The sequence below is a fragment of the Ceratotherium simum genome, chromosome 5 (assembly GCF_057802395.1).
Source record: "Ceratotherium simum simum isolate JZ-2026a chromosome 5, ASM5780239v1, whole genome shotgun sequence".
Lineage (NCBI taxonomy): Eukaryota > Metazoa > Chordata > Mammalia > Perissodactyla > Rhinocerotidae > Ceratotherium > Ceratotherium simum.
In genome coordinates, this window is record NC_141904.1 from 5,144,635 (window position 1) to 5,163,985 (window position 19,351).

At 36.5% G+C, this 19,351-nt stretch overlaps 1 protein-coding gene across 4 annotated transcripts in view; it reads right to left on the reverse strand.

The window, feature by feature from the left end:
- Positions 1-19,351, reverse strand: part of RNF13 (ring finger protein 13) — a 149,373-nt gene that overhangs the window by 47,633 nt on the left and 82,389 nt on the right. For 3 of the 4 annotated variants that reach the window (XM_004419257.3, XM_087430402.1, XM_087430403.1), the window contains 3 exons: positions 18,980-19,067; positions 12,446-12,536; positions 4,958-5,063 (listed from right to left, as the gene is read on the reverse strand). In XM_004419257.3, coding sequence (XP_004419314.1) covers positions 4,958-5,063; positions 12,446-12,536; positions 18,980-19,067 — 285 coding nt within the window. Of the gene's footprint in view, positions 1-4,957; positions 5,064-12,445; positions 12,537-18,969; positions 19,068-19,351 lie in introns of all 4 variants that reach the window. The other variant, XM_087430404.1, reaches the window with a different exon arrangement.

The following is a 19,351-nucleotide window of genomic DNA, read 5'->3' on the forward strand; positions in this document are numbered from 1 at the left end:
AACTGATGACTGGATCGAGAAGATGTGGTATATATATACAATGGAATACTACTCAGCCATAAAAGAAGACAAAATCATCCCATTTGCAACAACATGGATGGACCTGGAGGGTATTATGTTAAGTGAAGTAAGCCAGAAAGAGAAAGACAAACACCGTATGATCTCACTCACATCTGGAATATAAACCAACACATGGACAGAGAAAACTGTATTGTGGTTACCAGGGGCAATGGGGGTGGGGGGTGGGCACAAGGGGTGAAGGGAGACATTTATAGGGTGATGGACAAACAAAAATGTACAACCCAAAATTTCACAATGTTATAAACTATTAAAACATCAACTAAAAAAAAAAATTGAGAATCAGAGAAGGAAAGCATCTTGCCTGAAGTCACACAGGAAGGAAGTAATCCTTGGATTTCACACCAGACAGTTGTTACAAGACTCTGATGCCCTTCTCAAAAGACTCTTTTGTATTCCTCCCTGGACTTGGCCCAAGCCTGCACCCACCAAAGACTCCCAGGCAGAGGAAAGGAAGTGAAAAGAGTAGTTGCTTTCCTGCTGAGAACACTTTCAGTCTATTTGCAAAGAGATCCTAGCAAACTGGGCGTGGAGAGGAGGGTGAAGGGAAGGGTGGGCAGGGCTTATGAAAGCCAAGGGAAAGGACTGAAGAAGCTTCTGGACTACGGAATTCTACTGAAGGACACTTGGGCCCCCACCTCCTCTCAGAAGCCAGCTAGGGATGACCCCCCAAGCCTGAAACTCCCACTCATTTTTGCTGAGCTCATTGGGAATGTCGGTGAGTGCTGTTTGGGGTAGCAGAGTAGTGGGAGGGAGAAGGACATTGTCTGGATTTCACCAATTTACATCCATTTGTGCCCCCATCTCTATACTCCTAATATACTTCATACAGGCCCCTCTTATGGGGCTCATCAACCCACCCCAGCCTAAATTATATTAACTCTTTTCTGTGATATTTGACAATGAATGAAACATTTCTGCAGTTTCTCAGGAATCATCCTGTAAATATTAATAATTGAGACAAGGATAAAACACGAGAACATTAAATGTTAGTATTTACAAACACTCTCCCTGCTCCCTTTACCCTCTAACCAGGACTGTAACAGAACCTGAGAGCAGGCCAGACTGTTTTCCAGGAGAACGAACGGGAGCAGGGAAGGGGGCGGAGGGAAATCGGTCGAGGTTGGGGGTGGGAAGAGATGGATGCAATCAAAAGAGCTGTCACCCCGAGGAGTGGAACTCTGGGGACAAAACCTTGTAATGAGGATTTTCATGAAATAATTGTATATTTTGAGATATAATTCCTCTCTCATTTTCAAGGGCATTTAGTAAAGACTTACACTGCTTTTCAAAAAAAAACTATTTTAGAAAATGGAAAATAAGGGAAAGCTTGGGTTTTTGGGGGCTAGTTTTATCTTGTCTAGTTATTTTTTTATGTTATTTTAAATTATGGTAAAATACACAACATAAAATTTGCCATCAATCATTTTTAAGTGTACAGTTCTACGGCATTAAGTATATTCAGAGTGTTGTGCTACCATCCACCCATAAAACTCATTTCATCTTGAAAAACTGAAATTCTGTACCCATTAAACAATACTTCCCCACTCTTCCCTCCCCACAGCCCCTAGCAACTACCAGTCTACTTTCTGTCTCTGAATCTGACTACTCTAGGGACCTCATATAAACAGAAGCATACAGTATTTGTCCTTTTGTGACTGGCTTATTTCACCTGGCATAATGTCTTCAAGCTTCATCCATGTTGTAGTATATGTCAGAATTTCCTTCCTTTTCAAGGCTGAATAACATTCCTGTGTGTGTGTGTATACATATATACCACATTTTGTTTATCTCTTCATCCATCAATGTACAACTGGGTTGCTTCCACCTTTGGCTGTTGCAAATAACGCTACTATGATCACAGGTGTACAAAGGTCTGTTGGACTCTGCTTTCGGTTCTTTTGCATGTACACCCAGCAGTGGAACTGCCAGATCATATGGTAATTTATGTCTAATTGTTTGAGGAACTGCCACACTGTTTTCTATAGCGGCTGCTCCATTTAACATTCCTACCAACAGTGCTCAAAGAATCGTCTGGTTTTGATGTCAAGATTATCCTAGCCCCATAAAACTAAAACTTGCCCTTACCTGGACATTCAGATTGCTAATATTTTATTTAGGATTTTTGCAGCTATGTCCAAGTGTAAAACTGACTGACCCATATTAGAAATCTGAATAATCCAAAATGCAAAGACAAAATTTATACATAATAAGCAAATAGTTTATCTCCAAAATACAAAGATTTTTACAAAACAAATCAATGTAATCCAACATAAGAACAGAGTAAAAGAGAGAAAAACGAGTCATCACTACAACAGATAGAAGACATACAATTCAGCACCCATTCATTATTAAAAAAGAAAAAAAGCAAATAAAAATTGGGTTTCTTTATTTCTAATCCTTACACTGCGTTTTTCTTTTTCTTGTTTTACTAGAAAATATACCACAATGTTAAACAGGAGGTACAATAAGAGGCATCTATTTTCCCTGACTTTCAAGGGAAGCTTTCTAATAATTCACCATTTAATGACGTTCACTTAGAAGTTTTTAGTCAATAATCCTTGTTAGCTTAAGGGTATTAACTTCTACTCCTAGTTTGCCAATGGTATTTGTGTTTGTTGTTCTAACCTTCCATACTTCCTTGCTTCTATAGAAGAGTCAATAAATTCAAATTACCAGAATAGGAGAATTCAGCAAACTTGTAGATACAAGACTAATATATAAAAATCAATAATGCCCGGTGTCCAAATCATGGTTTCTAGATACAACTCTTCAATAAAAGAAACCAACGTTCCTTGGAGAAATGTCTGATTCTAGGGCTACGGCAAGAAAAATATAAGATGAGCCTGGAGCTTCTTATAACACCAGACACTAAAGAAGTACTTGCACAGCAAAAGAGTGGGTCGAATCCAAGGGACATGGGACCCAGCTTGTCAGAGCTCCCAATGGCCAAAGCTCACACAGTTTCAACAACAGAAATAAGTAATGTAGCACTGGATTATAACCCAAAGTATGAAATAAAAATACATGAGTACATATTAAAATATAAATATATTTGACTGAGTAAATAAATAAACGAAAGAAGAGACAAATCTTCCTTACAAAAGAATTTCAAATGATATATGTAGATAATACTCCCCTCCAGGAAGTGGAGTTTAATTCCTGCCCCTTCCCACATTTAAAGTGGGTTATACTTCGTGCCTCACTTCCAGAAAAAGATTAGAATAGAGAAAAATATTAACTTTATAGTGGAGAAACTGGCAAACATGACCATGGGATGAAGGTTAACATCATCAGTGATGTTATGCAGATACCATGTGCCCCCTGACACAATATGACGAGAAGGGCATTGCACCTCTGTGATATGTTTTAAAAAACTTATAACCCAGTCTAATCATAAGAAAAACATCAGACTGAGGGACATACTACAGGATCCCTGGCCAGGACCCTCAAGGCTGTCAAGGTCATGATAAATAGACTGAGAAACTGTCACAGATGGCAGGAGTCAGGGAAGACATGGTAACTAAACACAATGTGGTGCCCTGGATTGGATCCTGGAACAGAAAGTGGACAGTGATGGGAGAACTGGTGCAACCATCACCAAGTCTGGAGTTTAGTTACTAGTAATGTGCCAATGTCAGTTTCTTAGTTTCGACAAATGTAGCATGGTAATGTAAAATGATAATAAGGGGGGAAACTAGATGAAGGATGTAGAGGAACTCTCTTCTTTGCAATTTTTCTGTAAATCTTCACATTATTCCAAAATTAAAAGTTTATTTTAAAAGTCAATAATGTTATTATATCCTAGTAATAACCAATTAGAAATGCAATTTCAAAGAAGTCTAACAAAAGACATGCAAAATGTTTACAGAAAAGAAATTATTCAACTGATAAATGAAAAGAAATACCATAGCATCACAGGAAGACTGAACATTTCAAAGATGGCATTTAATCTTCAAATTAATCTATAAACTCAATACAATAATAAACTCATTGGATAGTAATATAAATATTCTTCATGAAAAATAAAAAAGTGAGAATAGTGGGATTGTTTTATATCTGCAAATCTTTTAATATCTGTCTTAACAGAATACAAAGGGATTCTCAAATCTGCTTCTGCCTTCAATTTGTTTTGATATCACACACCATGCAGCCTCTAGAAACCTCCACTATAAACCCTGAAAGAATAAGAGTGACAAAGGCAAGTAATACTTAGTATTATTATGAAAATTTTGACCTCGCAGACCAGTGAAGAGTCTTAGACCATACTTTGGTAACCAGTGTTTTGGAGAAACAATGTATCATCCCCCTTAATCTACCACCACCTAGACTCTACAATTAATATTTTACTATACATTTTATCTATCTCTATCCATCTCTCTATCTACCCATCAATACATCTTCTTTTCTCTTAAGTTTTTACAACGCACTTCAAAGTACGTTGCATGTATCAGTATACTTCCCCCAAAATATGTCAGCATGTATATATCATTATTTAAGAGTTTAGTATTGTTTTACAGTTTTTTTTAGGTAAAATTTACTTCCAATGAAATGCACAAAATTTAGGTATACAATTTGGTGATTCAGACATTTGTGCAACCCAAACCTATCTCAAGATACAGAACGTGACCCTCACTCCAGAAAGTTCCTTCATATGCTTCTCAGTAAATCCTTCACCCCTCCCTAGCCCCCCAAAAGCAATCTCTGTTCTCATTTTTCTATTCAGATTATCTTTGCCTTTTCCAGAACCAGTCATATAAATGGACTCATACAATATGTACTCTTTTATGTAAGGCTTCTTAGTGACAGAAACTCAGTACAATGTTTTTTAGAGCCATCTATACTATTTTTTTAAAGTATTTAAAATTAATTTACTTACCATGAAAATGACTATCAAGATGAGACAGATGCCCACTATGATAAGGAAGGGGATTAGGTAGTATTCCAGGGGAAGGCTAAATTCTGGAACTAAGATAATGTGGCCCCTGGAAGAAAACAAAAATTAATAATTGAGAAATATTAAGAGTTGTCAAATTAGATGTTAATTAAAAACATAGAAAAATATTTTTAAAAGGCATTCAGACATCACAATTCAATCCACTAGACACATCTCATTTCCTACAACTGATAGAAGGTTTTAAGCATCTTAAATCAAAGCACATTCAAGATAATGCTTTTTCTTAAGCAAACTGCTCATGGTGGAGGTGGGGACTGTGATGATACAGGGTAGAGAACTGCAACAGAGTGTCAGTCCTCTAGCTTTATTTCTAGTTCCTCCAGCTGTCCAGGCTCCACAGCTGAGCCTGCAGACTCATTCCCGGTCCTAATCCCAGATCAATTTGTATTTGAAGAAAGAGCTATTTAAACAGCTTTAGTAAGTATCTTACCACACTACCTCCATGTCCACCCCTAACTAGGGTACATTCCATGAGCTCTGCAGCTAAGATTTGATCACTGAAGCAGAGTCCTAAGCAACCCAGGAAATAGTGTCTTACTCTCCTTTGCATGAGTTCCCGGCTAATTTCAAACCAGATGTCTAGGTCTAAACTTTATAACAATAATCTCTCTAATTTCCTAATCCCTCTGTTGACACTTGAGATCTTGCCTTCTTGTCTGTTTTCATATCTCACCCCCACCATATTGGATCAAAGAACTGAGCCCCAATGGATACACAGCCACACACTAAGGCCTTCTTTCCTATAAACCAACTTTCCAGGCAGTGACCTGTGATCGGCCCAACTGTTGCACACCCCACTATTTCAGGTGACTACTTGCTTGAACTTGCTCCTCTCAGATAAGGCTCACAGCTGCCTCACCAAACAGCCTACATCCCCCACTAGACAGACGCATTGCTGGGTCCTAGGTCCCCATTTGTGGCCGATCCTATTTTGCTGCCAGGACACTACTCTGTCTTATTGAAGAATCCTGAGGTAGCACGATAGCAGTTCAATTTCACCCGCATTTACTGAATATCTACTTGATGCAGCCACTGTGCCCAGTGCTGGGGAAGAGAGATGAAAAAAGCAGAGTCCCTAAACGTGAGAGGGAAGATGGAGATTTTAGAGATGAAAGGAACTTCAAGGATTCTTTCTTCAACTCCTTATTTTCCAAAGAGAAAATAGGTCCATGAAGATTAACTAATCCCCTAAAGGCCACACCCCAGCAGTCTCTCCAGTGCACCTCCCTACTCACTATGATCAAAAACAATCTTTCCTCTGCCCACAACTGTCAAGCTGTATGTTGTCCACTATGTTATCTTTCCTCTTAAAAAATTACAAAATGCTTTCAGGCGTCAATTTTTTAAAAGACCAATATAGACAAAGGACATCAAACAGTATCTAAAAATGTTCTCTATGAATAAAGAAAAGCTAACTCTACTAATGAGTTTTCTCATCAGAGTGGTAAGTAATTAAAAAGACTGAAAATATACATTATTGGCAAGAGTAGAGGGAAACACTGACTTTCCTAAAATGTTGGTGGAAACATAATGGGTTCACATTTGTCGGAGGGCATTTGTTTACTGAATGACAACCATTTACTGAAATTTAAAACTGCTGTACTCCAGCAAATCCACGTTCAGGTGCTTTTGATAAAGAAACATCTGTACAACTGCACGTGATGCATGGTCAACAATACTGTCATACACTCCCTGAAGTAGACAAAAATTGTGAGAGGGGCTTAAAAGCTAACATTTATGAACCATTTACTATGTACCAGGTATTCCTGCAAGGATTGGTTAATGTGTTTAACCCTCATAGCAATGCTGTACTATTATTAACATCATTTTTAAAGATGAGAGGCTAAGGCCCAGGGATGATAAGTTTTTTGTTGAAGGTTACACAGCTAAGAAGTGATGAAAGCCAGGATTAGAATCCACACAAGTCTGACTCCAGAGCCCATGCTTATAACCAGTGACTCTACTAATTAAGTAAATAAAGGTATATCTAAACAATGGACTACTTTTAACAGTTGTTAAAAGAATGAACAGTAGTTAAAAAGAATGCAGTACAATAAAACAGAAATTGACGGATACTTTCTTAATATAAAAAGCCAGAATCTTACCAAAAGAGGAAACAAGAAGCTTTCTCACTGAAGTGAGGAACAAGACAAAGATGCCTACTATCTCCACTGTTCTTTAACATGGCATTGAAGGCACTAGCCAACGCAATTCGATAAGAGAAAACAATTAGAAGCGTAAGAATTAAAAAGAAAAAGATTAAACTATTCCTATTGGTAATGGAACAGTAAGAGAATTTAGTCAAATTACAGGTTATACAATCAATATACAACAAAAATCCAGTAGATATAATGAAAGAGTAGACACCATTTACAATAGCAAAGAATAAAACATCTAGGCATAAATTTAACAAAAAATGTTTTTCTCACACAGGTTTTGGCCTAAAAAATACCCCTGCATCTATAAAAGCAGAATTGAACAAATGGAAGGATATAGCATGTTCTTGGATACGGAGACTTAACATCCTAAAAACAGCAATTCTCCTAAATTACTTATAAGTATAATGTAATTCCAATAAAAACATCAGGTTTTCTGGAGCTAGAAGACAAGTTGATGATTAAATTCCTTTGGAAGGAGAAACTGGAACCCTCATACACTGCTGGTAGGAATATAAAAAGGTGCAGGCACTCTGGAAAATAGTCTGGCCATTTCTCAAAAAGTGAAGCACAGAGTTACCATATAACCCAGCAATTCCATTCTGGGGATATACCCAAGAGAAATGAAAACACGTGTACACACAAAACTTGTACATGAATGTTTACAGCAGCCTGATGCATAATAGCCAAAATGTGGAAACAAGCTAAATGTCCATTGACTGATGAATGGATAAACAATATGTGGTATGTCCATACAGTGGAATATTATTCAGCAATAAAAAGAATACAGTTCCTACATGGCTGAACCTTGAAAACATTATGTTAAGTGAAAAAAGCCAATCACAACAGATCGCATATCGTATGATCTTATTTATGTGCAATGACCAGAAGAGAGAAACCCACAGGGACAGAAAGTAGATTAGTAGTTGCCTGGGGCTGGTATGGGGGAGAGGGGGTGGGAAATAGGGAATGACTGCAAATATATACATGATTTCTATTTGAGGTGTTGGAGAATTCTAAAATTAGAATGTGGTGATAGCTGCATAACTCTGTAAATATACTAAAATCATGAACTGTATACTTTAAATTGGTAAATTTATAGTCTGTGAAATATAACTCAATAAAGCTGTAAAAAAATTTGTTTGAAAGAACAAACAAGCAAGAAGAGCTATGAAAAATCTGAAAAAGAGGAGTGGGAGTGGGGAGGGCTAGCCCTGCTTATTATAAAACCCTGCAATGAAAAACAGTGTGGTATCGGCAGACAGAAGATAAAGAATGGAAAATTCAAAATTATATATGGAAATATGGCAGCATCTCAAATGGAGTGAAGGGGTGAACATTTTAAGGAGTAATGTTGGGATAACTGGATGGTTATTTGGAAAAAGACACAGTTGGATACATTCCTCAAGCCATATATAGAATAAATTACAAATGAGCCAGAGATTTAATGTTAAAAATGATACCATACAAGTATAAATATGCATAAATTCCTCTGAAACCTGGAAGCAGGAGAAACTTTCCTAAGACTCAAGACCAGCAGTCCAAAGGAAAAGATTAATACATTTGATTACACCATAAGTAAAATTAAGATGACAAACTACGAAAAAAATACTTGTAATATATCTCAAACCAAGGGTTAACATACCTAATAAATAAAGAGCTTCTAAAAATAGAAAAGAGAATCACCAACAAGCTAATAGTTTCCTATGGGCTAAAGATAAACAATTCATAGAAAATGACATGCAAATAGCTCTTAAGCATAAGAAACGATGCTCAAATTTGCTCATAATAACAGAAATACACATTAAAACTACAATAGGATACCATTTCTTACCTATCTGATTAGTAAAAATCCAAAAATCTGACAATGTACTTTATTGCTGAAGCTGTGGGAAAAGAGGCACTTTCATATACTGCTGGCATAACCCTTATGGAAGGGAATTTGGCCATATCTAGTAAAAATACAGATTTAACCTTGTTTGAAGCTTGAAATGAGACAGTGTGAACATCAAGAAAGGTAATAACTGCAATGGAATGAATGAAGCATATTAAATAGGTTTATATCATGAGTTCGTTATGATAGTTTAAATATATATATTAAATCAACTTCGGAAGATGCCAGTGAACCAAATCACTTGAAAAACAATAAATAAAGGGAAAGAATCAAGTGTTTATCCTGTCTTTCCTAAACAGACTGTACATCAAGGTAATCAAATTATCGATAAGGTGCAAGTTCTCTTTATAGAAGTATTTTAGCTAATAAAAGAAGAAGGAATTATAAAATTGAGTTACTTGCAAATCCTAAAGAACTAACGGATCTAGGCAATAATCATCAATGATTGCTCATATCTCAAAGACAGAACCAAATATTGTGTCTCCTGATGGAAATACATAATGTATGTCTTGCCTTACCTATCCTTCCACCCCTCAGTCACACTTGAATTGCGATAAACTTCTAGATCTAATTAGCAATTTACAGGGAAATGAAGTAACAAAAGAATATTCTAGATAATACCCTAAGGATGCAATCAGAAAAGTTCAGACTCTGGTAAATTTCACAGGACAAATGACCCTATTTTTTCAATAAACAAATGATTAGGACAAAAAGAGGCACGGCAAACTTATAGATTAAAGATAGGGTGATCACACGCCCTGATTTGCCTGGGTGAGTTGTGGTTTATGCCTGTTGTCCCAATGTAATTATTAAAAGTGACCCTTTTCACTCTCAAAGTCACCTCAATTAAAAGAAACTTAAGGGCCGGCCCTTTGGCTTAGCGGTTAAGTGCACGCGCTCTGCTACTGGCAGCCCGGGTTTGGATCCCGGGCGCGCACTGACGCACCGTTTCTCCGGCCATGCTGAGGCCTCATCCCACATACAGCAACTAGAAGGATGTGCAGCTATGACATACAACTATCTACTGGGGCTTTGGGGAAAAAAAGGAGGAGGATTGGCAATAGATGTTAGCTCAGAGCCGGTCTTCCTCAGCAAAAAGAGGAGGATTGGCATGGATGTTAGCTCAGGGCTGATCTTCCTCACAAAAAAAAAAAAAAAAGAAACTTAAGACATAAGAACCACTGCAATGTATGGACATTCTTTGGATCCTGATTCAAACAAACAAATATCTACAGAGAAAAAAAAAGATTTCAGACAGTTGGGAAAATCTGAAGACTGAAATGTGTTGATGTTGAATTAATGTTTACTTTCTTTAAGGTATAATAATGATAACGTGGTTCTATTTTTTATATATATAACCTTATCTCCTGGTGATATATTCTGAGATACTTACAGTTGAAATGATTACTTCAAAATAATCGTGGGAGCAGGGGGGTTAAGGGTGAACAGTCCAAACAAAATTGGCCATGAGTTGACAATTTTGAAACTGAATGACCAGATTCATTATACTCATTTCTCCACTTTTAAATATGTTTGAAAGTTTTCATAATAAAAAGTAAAATAAATTAACAGGTAGGTAGGCAGGCAGGCAGGCAGAAAGACAGACAACAGATGGACTGACAGACTGCCAGCCAGCCGACTGACCGACCAACAGCTGGATGAGGCATATCTGTATGTACAGGTCTACAATCCCTTATACACAATTCTGAAACCTAAAAAGTTTTAAAAAATAATGTTTGCAATTCATTTGATAGTCAACTTGAACTGAACTGACGCAATAAAATACTCATACATTCACTGCAGATATGTATGATCTGTTTGATTATGGCATTCCACCTCAAATGCTATGTGGAATGTTACTTAACTTTTAAAAACCTGAAAAATTTTCAATCCCACAATACATCTGTCCCCAAGAGTTGGAATAAAGGATTCTGTGGACTTGTATTAACATGGATAGGCTGTAAATATTAAGTAAATAGAGCATGTTACAAAATACTATGTATTCTATGGTTTTATTTTATGAGCACATTATCACTAATTAATGTGAACATTCAAATATGGGAAAAAATTAAAAGGTTCTTTTAAATGGTAGCTGTTGTTAGAGAATAGCATCAAAGGGACTTTCATTTAAATGCTTTATATTTCTGAGTTTTTCCATATTTTAACAGCATGTATTTATTACTTAAAAAGGTATGATTTGATAATTAAAAACAAAAAGAATCTTTAAAATACATGTTAAAATGCACACCATTTTTCTAAATGAGGGAACAATATTGAGGTAAAAGCAAGTATTAATTCTCCCTTCTGTTAACTACACAAACACGGCTGACAAATAGCATCAAAGATAACTATTTTTAATACAACATCCAAAATTATGTCCCTAAATTAATAAAGATGTTCCGAGCACATAATAGGTGAACAGTATTTTAAACGTCAAAACTGTATAGGGAAAATGACAAAAACAGTAAACAGAAAACATTTCCCTCTCCTTTTTACGCATTTTCAACCTCAAATATTCACGGATTTCTTTTTCCCCCTAAATAATAAGAGTTGAATTTCCTTGTGCCAGTCTCCTCCTTTGGCAAACGTAGATAATAAGAGACAATAATCATACCCTCTAGAGGGTGGTTGTGAGAATTACATGGATAACAAATGTAAATCTTGTCTGGCACTTGCTAAATACTCAATAAATATTACTCAATAAATATTGCTTTTACTATTAACATTGTTCCTCTCAGTCAAAAGCCTGTTCCTGCCCACTGTGTGGGGATCTGTTTTCACAGAAGCACCTCTGAAGTGCTAACTGCAGTGTTTTCTATATGAGATGAGACAGCAGTGCCTTAAGTTAGTTTCAGTCTATGTGTCACCTTGGTAATGAGACTTTTGAGGGAAATTCCACATAGAAGTTTTTATTCCAAATCAAACTTATTAAAGTTGAAAACAACCTTTTTATCTTTGTAAAAATTAGTCACTTAACACACTGTTTTGGATTCTGTGTTTATAAAATAAAAAATCTCTTTTTAATAAAACACAAATATGTCTTAGAGTATCATAGAAATGTAAATCACATTGTTTCTAAATACCAATGGTTTGATTAAACTATAAAAGGGAAAGTTTTGTTACCTTTTTAGCAACATGGTGTTCTTAATCTCTCTAGTAGGAATATATTTTCAATATGTAATCATACACAGAGAAAATACTACAGTACAGTAAGTCTTAAAATCATGACTTGAGAAATAATTTAGCACAATAGAGTTCATTCTAAAACATAACCTTGATTACAACTAATATTATATGATTCTACCCTAATATAAAGAAGAACTTTAAGCTACATGATTATTTTTTATATCCATTACTTACCCTTTTTCATATGTGAATTCATCTTTCAGGGAATTAGCTGATGATTCGCCAATAAAGACAGATGGAATGTCAATTTTCTTTAGCACATCAACTGTATAAAACAATAATAAAACTACTCTTAAAAGCCCACACTTAGTGTACAATCAACTTAACTTTCATCATAATAGCAGCAAATGCAACTGGAAACAATTACAATCAACTCGAATTGTCTATTGGTTGATTTCCCGATTGAAGATTTATACCATCATCAAAGTGGTTGAGAAACATTATTACATTTACAATAACAAAAGCTAATATTTTGCATATATACATTACCATACTATCTCAATAGTCCTGAGATTGAGATATAATTATTTTTAATATTTCCATTTGATTTATTCCTCTATGGACTCCCATAGAGGACATAATTAACTATTAAAAAAGGAAGAAGAGGAAGAAATTTTAAGTTTTCTTTCTACATATAACTTAATTCCTAAATGAAAAAGTGAAAAAGCTTTTTTTACATACCCATTCCCAGGAGTAGTGTAAGCCAAAGAATGTAAGAAAAGACCACTTTACAACAGTCTGAAAAATGACACCACACATCTATGGCTTTCCCGAGTGAAGAGCTGACAGGAGTAGAAACGGCATAGGATAGGAAAGCTGGGTAAATTTCTACTTCCTCTAAGCCTGGAGTTCATGGTAAAGCTTTGTGTTTTGATTGGAGTCCTAAAAAATGTGACTCTTATACCTACATTACAAAACCAAAATCAAATGCCAACAAAAAAGAATTTTGTAAAAATCACCTATTACTCAGGAAAAGAAATAAAACAATCCTTTTAATGTTACTATAGAAAAAGCAACCTTATTTTTATCTGTGAGTTAATTTCACTAATCACAGATTTGGCTTTAGAGAAAGTCCATTTGTTTTCTTTTGTTATATTTTTTCACAGTAACTTTGTTCTACATTTCTTAAAAAAAAATGCATAATCACTATTTATTTTAAAAAGAGGGGAAGATATACGTAAAGAAGAAAACAGAACACAACCATAATCTTTCCCACCCAAAGACAACGGTTTTATTTGAAGCAATAAACAGTTCTATAAATTTTGACAAATAGATACAATTAAGTAACCACCACCACGATCTATCCAAAGAACACAAAAACACTAATTGGAAAAGATAGATGCGCCCCTATGTTCACTGCAGCATTATTCACAATAGCAAGACTTGGAAGCAACCTGAGTGCCCATCAGTGGATGAACGGATAAAGATGTGTTATACATACACAATGGAATACCATTCAGCCACAAAAAAGATGAAGTCTCACCATTTGCAACAACATGGATGGACCTTGAGAGTATTACGCTAAGCAAAATAAGTTAGATGCAGAAAGATAATTACCGCATGATTTCACTCATGTGTGGAAAATCAACAAACAAAAAAATACATAGATATGGAGAACAGACTGGTGGTTACCAGAAGGGAAGGGAGTAGGGGGAAGGTGAAAGGAGTAAAGGGGTACACAAGTATGGTGACGGATGGCAACTACACTTTTGGTGATGAACATGATGCAGTCTATACAGAAGTTGAAATATAATGATGTACACCTGAAATTTATATAATGTTATAAACCAATGTAACCTCAATAAAGAAAAATTTAAAAAAAAATTTTTTAAAGATATAGAATGTTCTATCACCCCCCCAAAATTCTCTCATGCTACTTTATACTCAACTCCTCCCCCCAACCTCAGCAATCACTGATGTGTTTTTCTTAAATCCTTATAAAGACAAATTTTAAAATCTTGTTATCCTTGGTAGAGTATATTTTTTTCACTTCCAGATTGTTTTGTTTTATGCAAATATAATCATTGATTCCCACACATTCTCTCTCTCTCTCTGTCTGTTTCTCTGTCTGCGTCTGTCTCTTTCTCACACACACACACACACACACACACACACACATATTAGCCCCAGGAGGGCAGGAACCAAAATGGTTAGTAAAAGAATGTTTAATCACTATTTTTATATCAATGTGATCATACAAATTTTATTTTATTTTTTATTTTTTATTTTTTTGCTGAGGAAGATTCGCCCTGAGCTAAAATCTGTTGCCAACCTTCCTCTTTTTTTATTTTCCCCAAAGCCCCAGTAGATAGTTGTATGTCATAGTTGCACATCCTTCTAGTTGCTGTATGTGGGACGCGGCCTCAGCATGGCTGGAGAAGCGGTGCGTCGGTGCGCACCCGGGATCCGAACCCAGGCCGCCAGTAGCGGAGCGTGCGCACTTAACTGCTAAGCCACGGGGCCGGCCTGATCTTCCTCTTTTTTTTTGCTTGAGGAAGATTCGCCCTGAGCTAACATCTGTGCCAGTCTTCCTCTATTTTGTATGTAGGATGCTGCCACAGCGTGGCTGACAAGTGGTGTAGGCTGGCACCCAGGATCTGAACCCGTGAACCCAGGCCACCGAAGTGGAGTGTGCAAGCTTAACCACTACATCACGGGGCTGGCCCCCAAAATTTTATCTTTTATATCAATGAGGTCATATAATAATGGGAAAAAGTGTAAGCTTTTTTTCCACTCAGTGATACACCTCAGATATCCTGTCATGTCAATAAATAAAGATTCACTTAATCATTTTTAATAGCTGCAGAGGCATTGTTATATAGCCATATATATTTTAGGGAACTATTTTCTATCTTGCTAAGAGATCCTTCTCTATCACATATCAGTTTAAAGTTTAACTTATTCGACAATTAAAGCTTAGAATTATATACCCATTGTAAAATGTTTTACTCTTTCATGACGGTACTCTGATAAACTTAAGGAGGAACTTTTGGCTTGTAACCTACTGGCTTATAATCATTAGAAGCAATGTAACTTCTTTGAGTTATGATACCTAAGAGATGTAAAAAGCTGCTCATCCCTTTAGCCCAACATGGTTTTCTTCATAGCACTTATCACTACTTGACATATAGCATACCTCTTTGATCATGTGTTCATTTCCTCTCCTGCCCCAGAATGCAATAATAACAGCAGCAATAATAATAATAGCGAAATAACCATGAAATGATTACTAAGAACCAGCAGTCTTCTAGCTGCTTTATGTCTTAACTCATTCAATCCTCACAACAACCCAATGAGTCAAGTGCTATTATTATCCCCATTTTATAGATCAGAAAAGTGAGGCACAGAGATGTTAGGTAACATACCCAAGGTCACACAGCTGGTAGGTGGTAGAGCTGGGATTCAAACCCTGGCAGGCGGTCCCCAGAAACCACACTTTTAACTACTGTATTCTGCTACCTCAACAAAAGGTATGAGAGCAGAGCCTTAAACTGTATCATTCCCTGCTGTAGTCATGGTGCCTAAAACAGTGCTTGATGCAGAGGACGCTGTCAAAAAATATTTGTTGAAGGAAAAAAGAAGAAACAAACCCAGATATATTGATAACTTTCCCTGGTTACACCGTTAGGAATGTGCACAGCCTAGACTCGAATTTGAGGCTCTGACTCCTAATCTAGGGTCTTCCCAGTCTGCCATGGCATGGGTTTCCTCACACCTGCTCTCACATGATCTTCACAACCTCATCAGGTCAAATGAAAAGTGCAATTGTTCACACTCTTACAGATGAAAATAAAGGGCTTAGGAAGGTTAACTTTCCCAGAGGCACAGGTTAGGTTCATGTATCAACTAGCCTGGAATAAACCGACATTTCCTGGTCCTGAAGGTGGTGTTTTCCCCATCACATTCTGCTGCCTCCTAAAGATGACAAATGTTATCGGCTCACTGAGTTAACCCATCCTATGTCCTGGCTGAAATAAAAACGCACACATTCCTCGTGTGAAATGTTGGCAGCAAGGGGCTTTTAAAACTTCCTTTTGTTTCCAGATATTAGAACCTCTGCTCTTAGAAGAACGCGTGCAATACTCCTTGTGTCTGTGGACTAAGCTTTGAAAAGAGGGATAGATATAAGCTCTTTTAATAAATCCATGCTTTCCTTTTCTGTACCAAGTAACAGCAAAGATGAAAATGGCAAAGATCTTTATAACCTTTGTCTTTGGATACATGAAATGTTCAAACACACATATACGCGAAGACAGGGCAAAATATCACAGAAAGTAATACAAGCAATAAAGTCAAGAAGTAAAATTCTGAGCAATCTTTGACATATAATAACTCAGCTGGAACATTTCCATGGCAACAGCAGGATTATATGGTTATGTTCTACTTTTAATATTTAGCACTTTTCCTTAGGAACTGACATGATTATCACAAAAAGGTTTACAGTATTACAAAGACAAAACAGATGTTAAAGGGAACTGACACTTCCAGCTTGCAAAATTTTTACTGAAAACATGTCACAAGACTAACCAGTTTACAAATACTAATTAATTTGTTCAACCCAAAACCCCTGAGAAGGTCTTGAGGGTTGCTAAACCCTGGGCTCAGGCCTTCAGCAAAACACACAAAGAGTAAGTACCTTGCTCAAAATTATACAGCCAATACAAGTGGGAGCCTGAATGCGAATTCAGGCGTGTCTATTTCTAGAGTATGTATGCTTTCCATTTTGCCAGCAATGTATACAGGTCACAAAAGTTACTAACCTGCAATGTATCATATATGGGATAACATATTTTTTTAAGGGATATAGTTAAAGCAGGAGAAGAAAAATGTGTCAACTACAAAATACCAACAGTACTAGTTTATCTGATAGGTAAAATCCCTTCATCAATTCCTCTAATTCCCAAGCAGAGGTTGTCAAACATTTTGTGAAATGCTAGAACCTCTAAGGATACTTTATGCATTCTACAAGTATGATAATTTAATCAGCTAGAAGATTAAAATAATAATTTAAAATATAAAGAAATTAACTAAGGAACTTACTACTAAGTTTTAATTGTTACATATTATAATTTTGCCTCAGCTTATATCAGAAGAAGGAAAAGAGTTCTACTCAAACAATGACGACAAAAAAATACTGTCTTATGCAATAAAAAGATTTCTTTGGTCAAGGAATCCAAAATATTCCCTAATGAGAATGAAGTTATTTAAAGTCCTAAATACATTCTAACATATCAGTCCATAGCTTTATGTTTGCTCTTGGTTCCAAGCTCTTTCTTGCATACATGACTCAATGGAACCCAGTAGCAAGAGGTATTATGGTTATGTACATACTAAAATAAATAAATAAAATAAAATATTTAATCATGAATATTGGCAGTGTATTTTGAGTTCTGAACCCAATTTCTAACGTGTGTGTGTAGACTCTCCCCCACATCATCAAACAACTCAATTCAACTCAATTCTGACACTATCCACCCAGAGATAGCATCAGATTTCACAGGTTAAGGATTGAGTCTCACAAGACTGCCCCTCCCCACTTTCAGATACCAACTGCAAGTCCTGGTTGTCACCTGTGCTTCTGACCAACTGGCTATAGATGGGAGGTCCCAACAACCCCCCGCCCTGCCCTTTGGGTTTGATTAATTTGCTTCAGTGGCTCACAGAACTCAGGGAAACATTTCACTTACTAGATTACCAGTTTATTATGAAAGGATGTAACTCAGGAACCGCCAGATGGAAGAGATGTACAGGGCAAGGTATGTGGAGAGGGGCACGGAGCATCCATACTCTCTCTCCAGGGTGCAATTCTACCAGCACCTCCACGTGTTCACCAAACCGGACGCTCTCTGAATCCCTTCCTTTTGGGTTTTTATGGAGGCTTCATTACACAAGCATGATTGATTAAACCATTGGCCACCAATGGTGACTGATTAAACCTCCAGTCCTTCACCCCTCCCCAGAGGTCAGGGGGCTGGGACTGAAAGTTCCAACCCTCTAATCACATGACTGGTTCTCCTGGCAACTGGCCCCCATCCTTAGGCAGAGTCCCAAAGTCCCCTCATTAACATAACAAGACACCTTGATCACTCTGACTAAATTAAGTGAAAGCATACAGATTAAAAGTCACTGTCTGATTAAAGCCAGTTATTTCATTAAAATTGGCTCATTTTCCCTACAAGCTAATATTTAGTAGAGAGTAAGGAAAGATACTCCCATTTTGAAGGAAAAACCACAGGCATGCCAATGTATGTTAAGGGGCTAATAACCAAGAGGGGTAAGAAGGCACAAGAATATGGCTTTCAAATTTCATAAGAATACAGTAGCTACTTAGTATATCCACATATCCTAATATTTAATGTTGTGAATCTCTAAATAAATCACAAAAATTCTTCAATGGCAATCTCTACTCAGCATGTCCATCTCTATTTAAAGCTTTGGTTTTCCTTTGGTTTTTACTAAAATATTAACACATCTTCTAAAATGAAACATATAGGTTAAAAAAAAAAAAATAACTGTTCTGAAAAGAACAAGTCAATGCCACTCCTACTGTGAATAAAGTTGTCCCAAGAGGGTTAAGAATTGGGAATTATTTTTCTGACAGAGAAGAAATTTTGCTTTCCAAACAGATGAGAGAAGAGAAATCCTGTTAAGTTTTAGTTTTAAAAGATCTGTCAAACAGGAGAGAAGAAAAGTGATACCTGTACTTACTGTCGTTGGATCCCATGCTAATGAGGTCATCAGAATCAACATTGTGAACTATGGCTGCTTTGTACCCCGCTCTTTGTGCATTTAAAACCTGCAAGTCAGAAAACAGCCATGATATGAGGAAGAAAGTGCTTTGTCATAAAGTCCCTCAATGTCAACAAACACAAATCACAAGTCTATACTACATATCCAGGACTAGATTATGTATACATCTAAGAACAGATCTCAAGTGTGTTCTTGAAACATAACAGATGTTTTACAACTGATTATCAAGAACTTCTTTACATGTCTTCTTAATTTCATTCATGGCATTAAGTGAAATGAGAAGCAAATAAAGGATAGGGATCCAAGCTAAAATACTAAAAGGATCCAAAA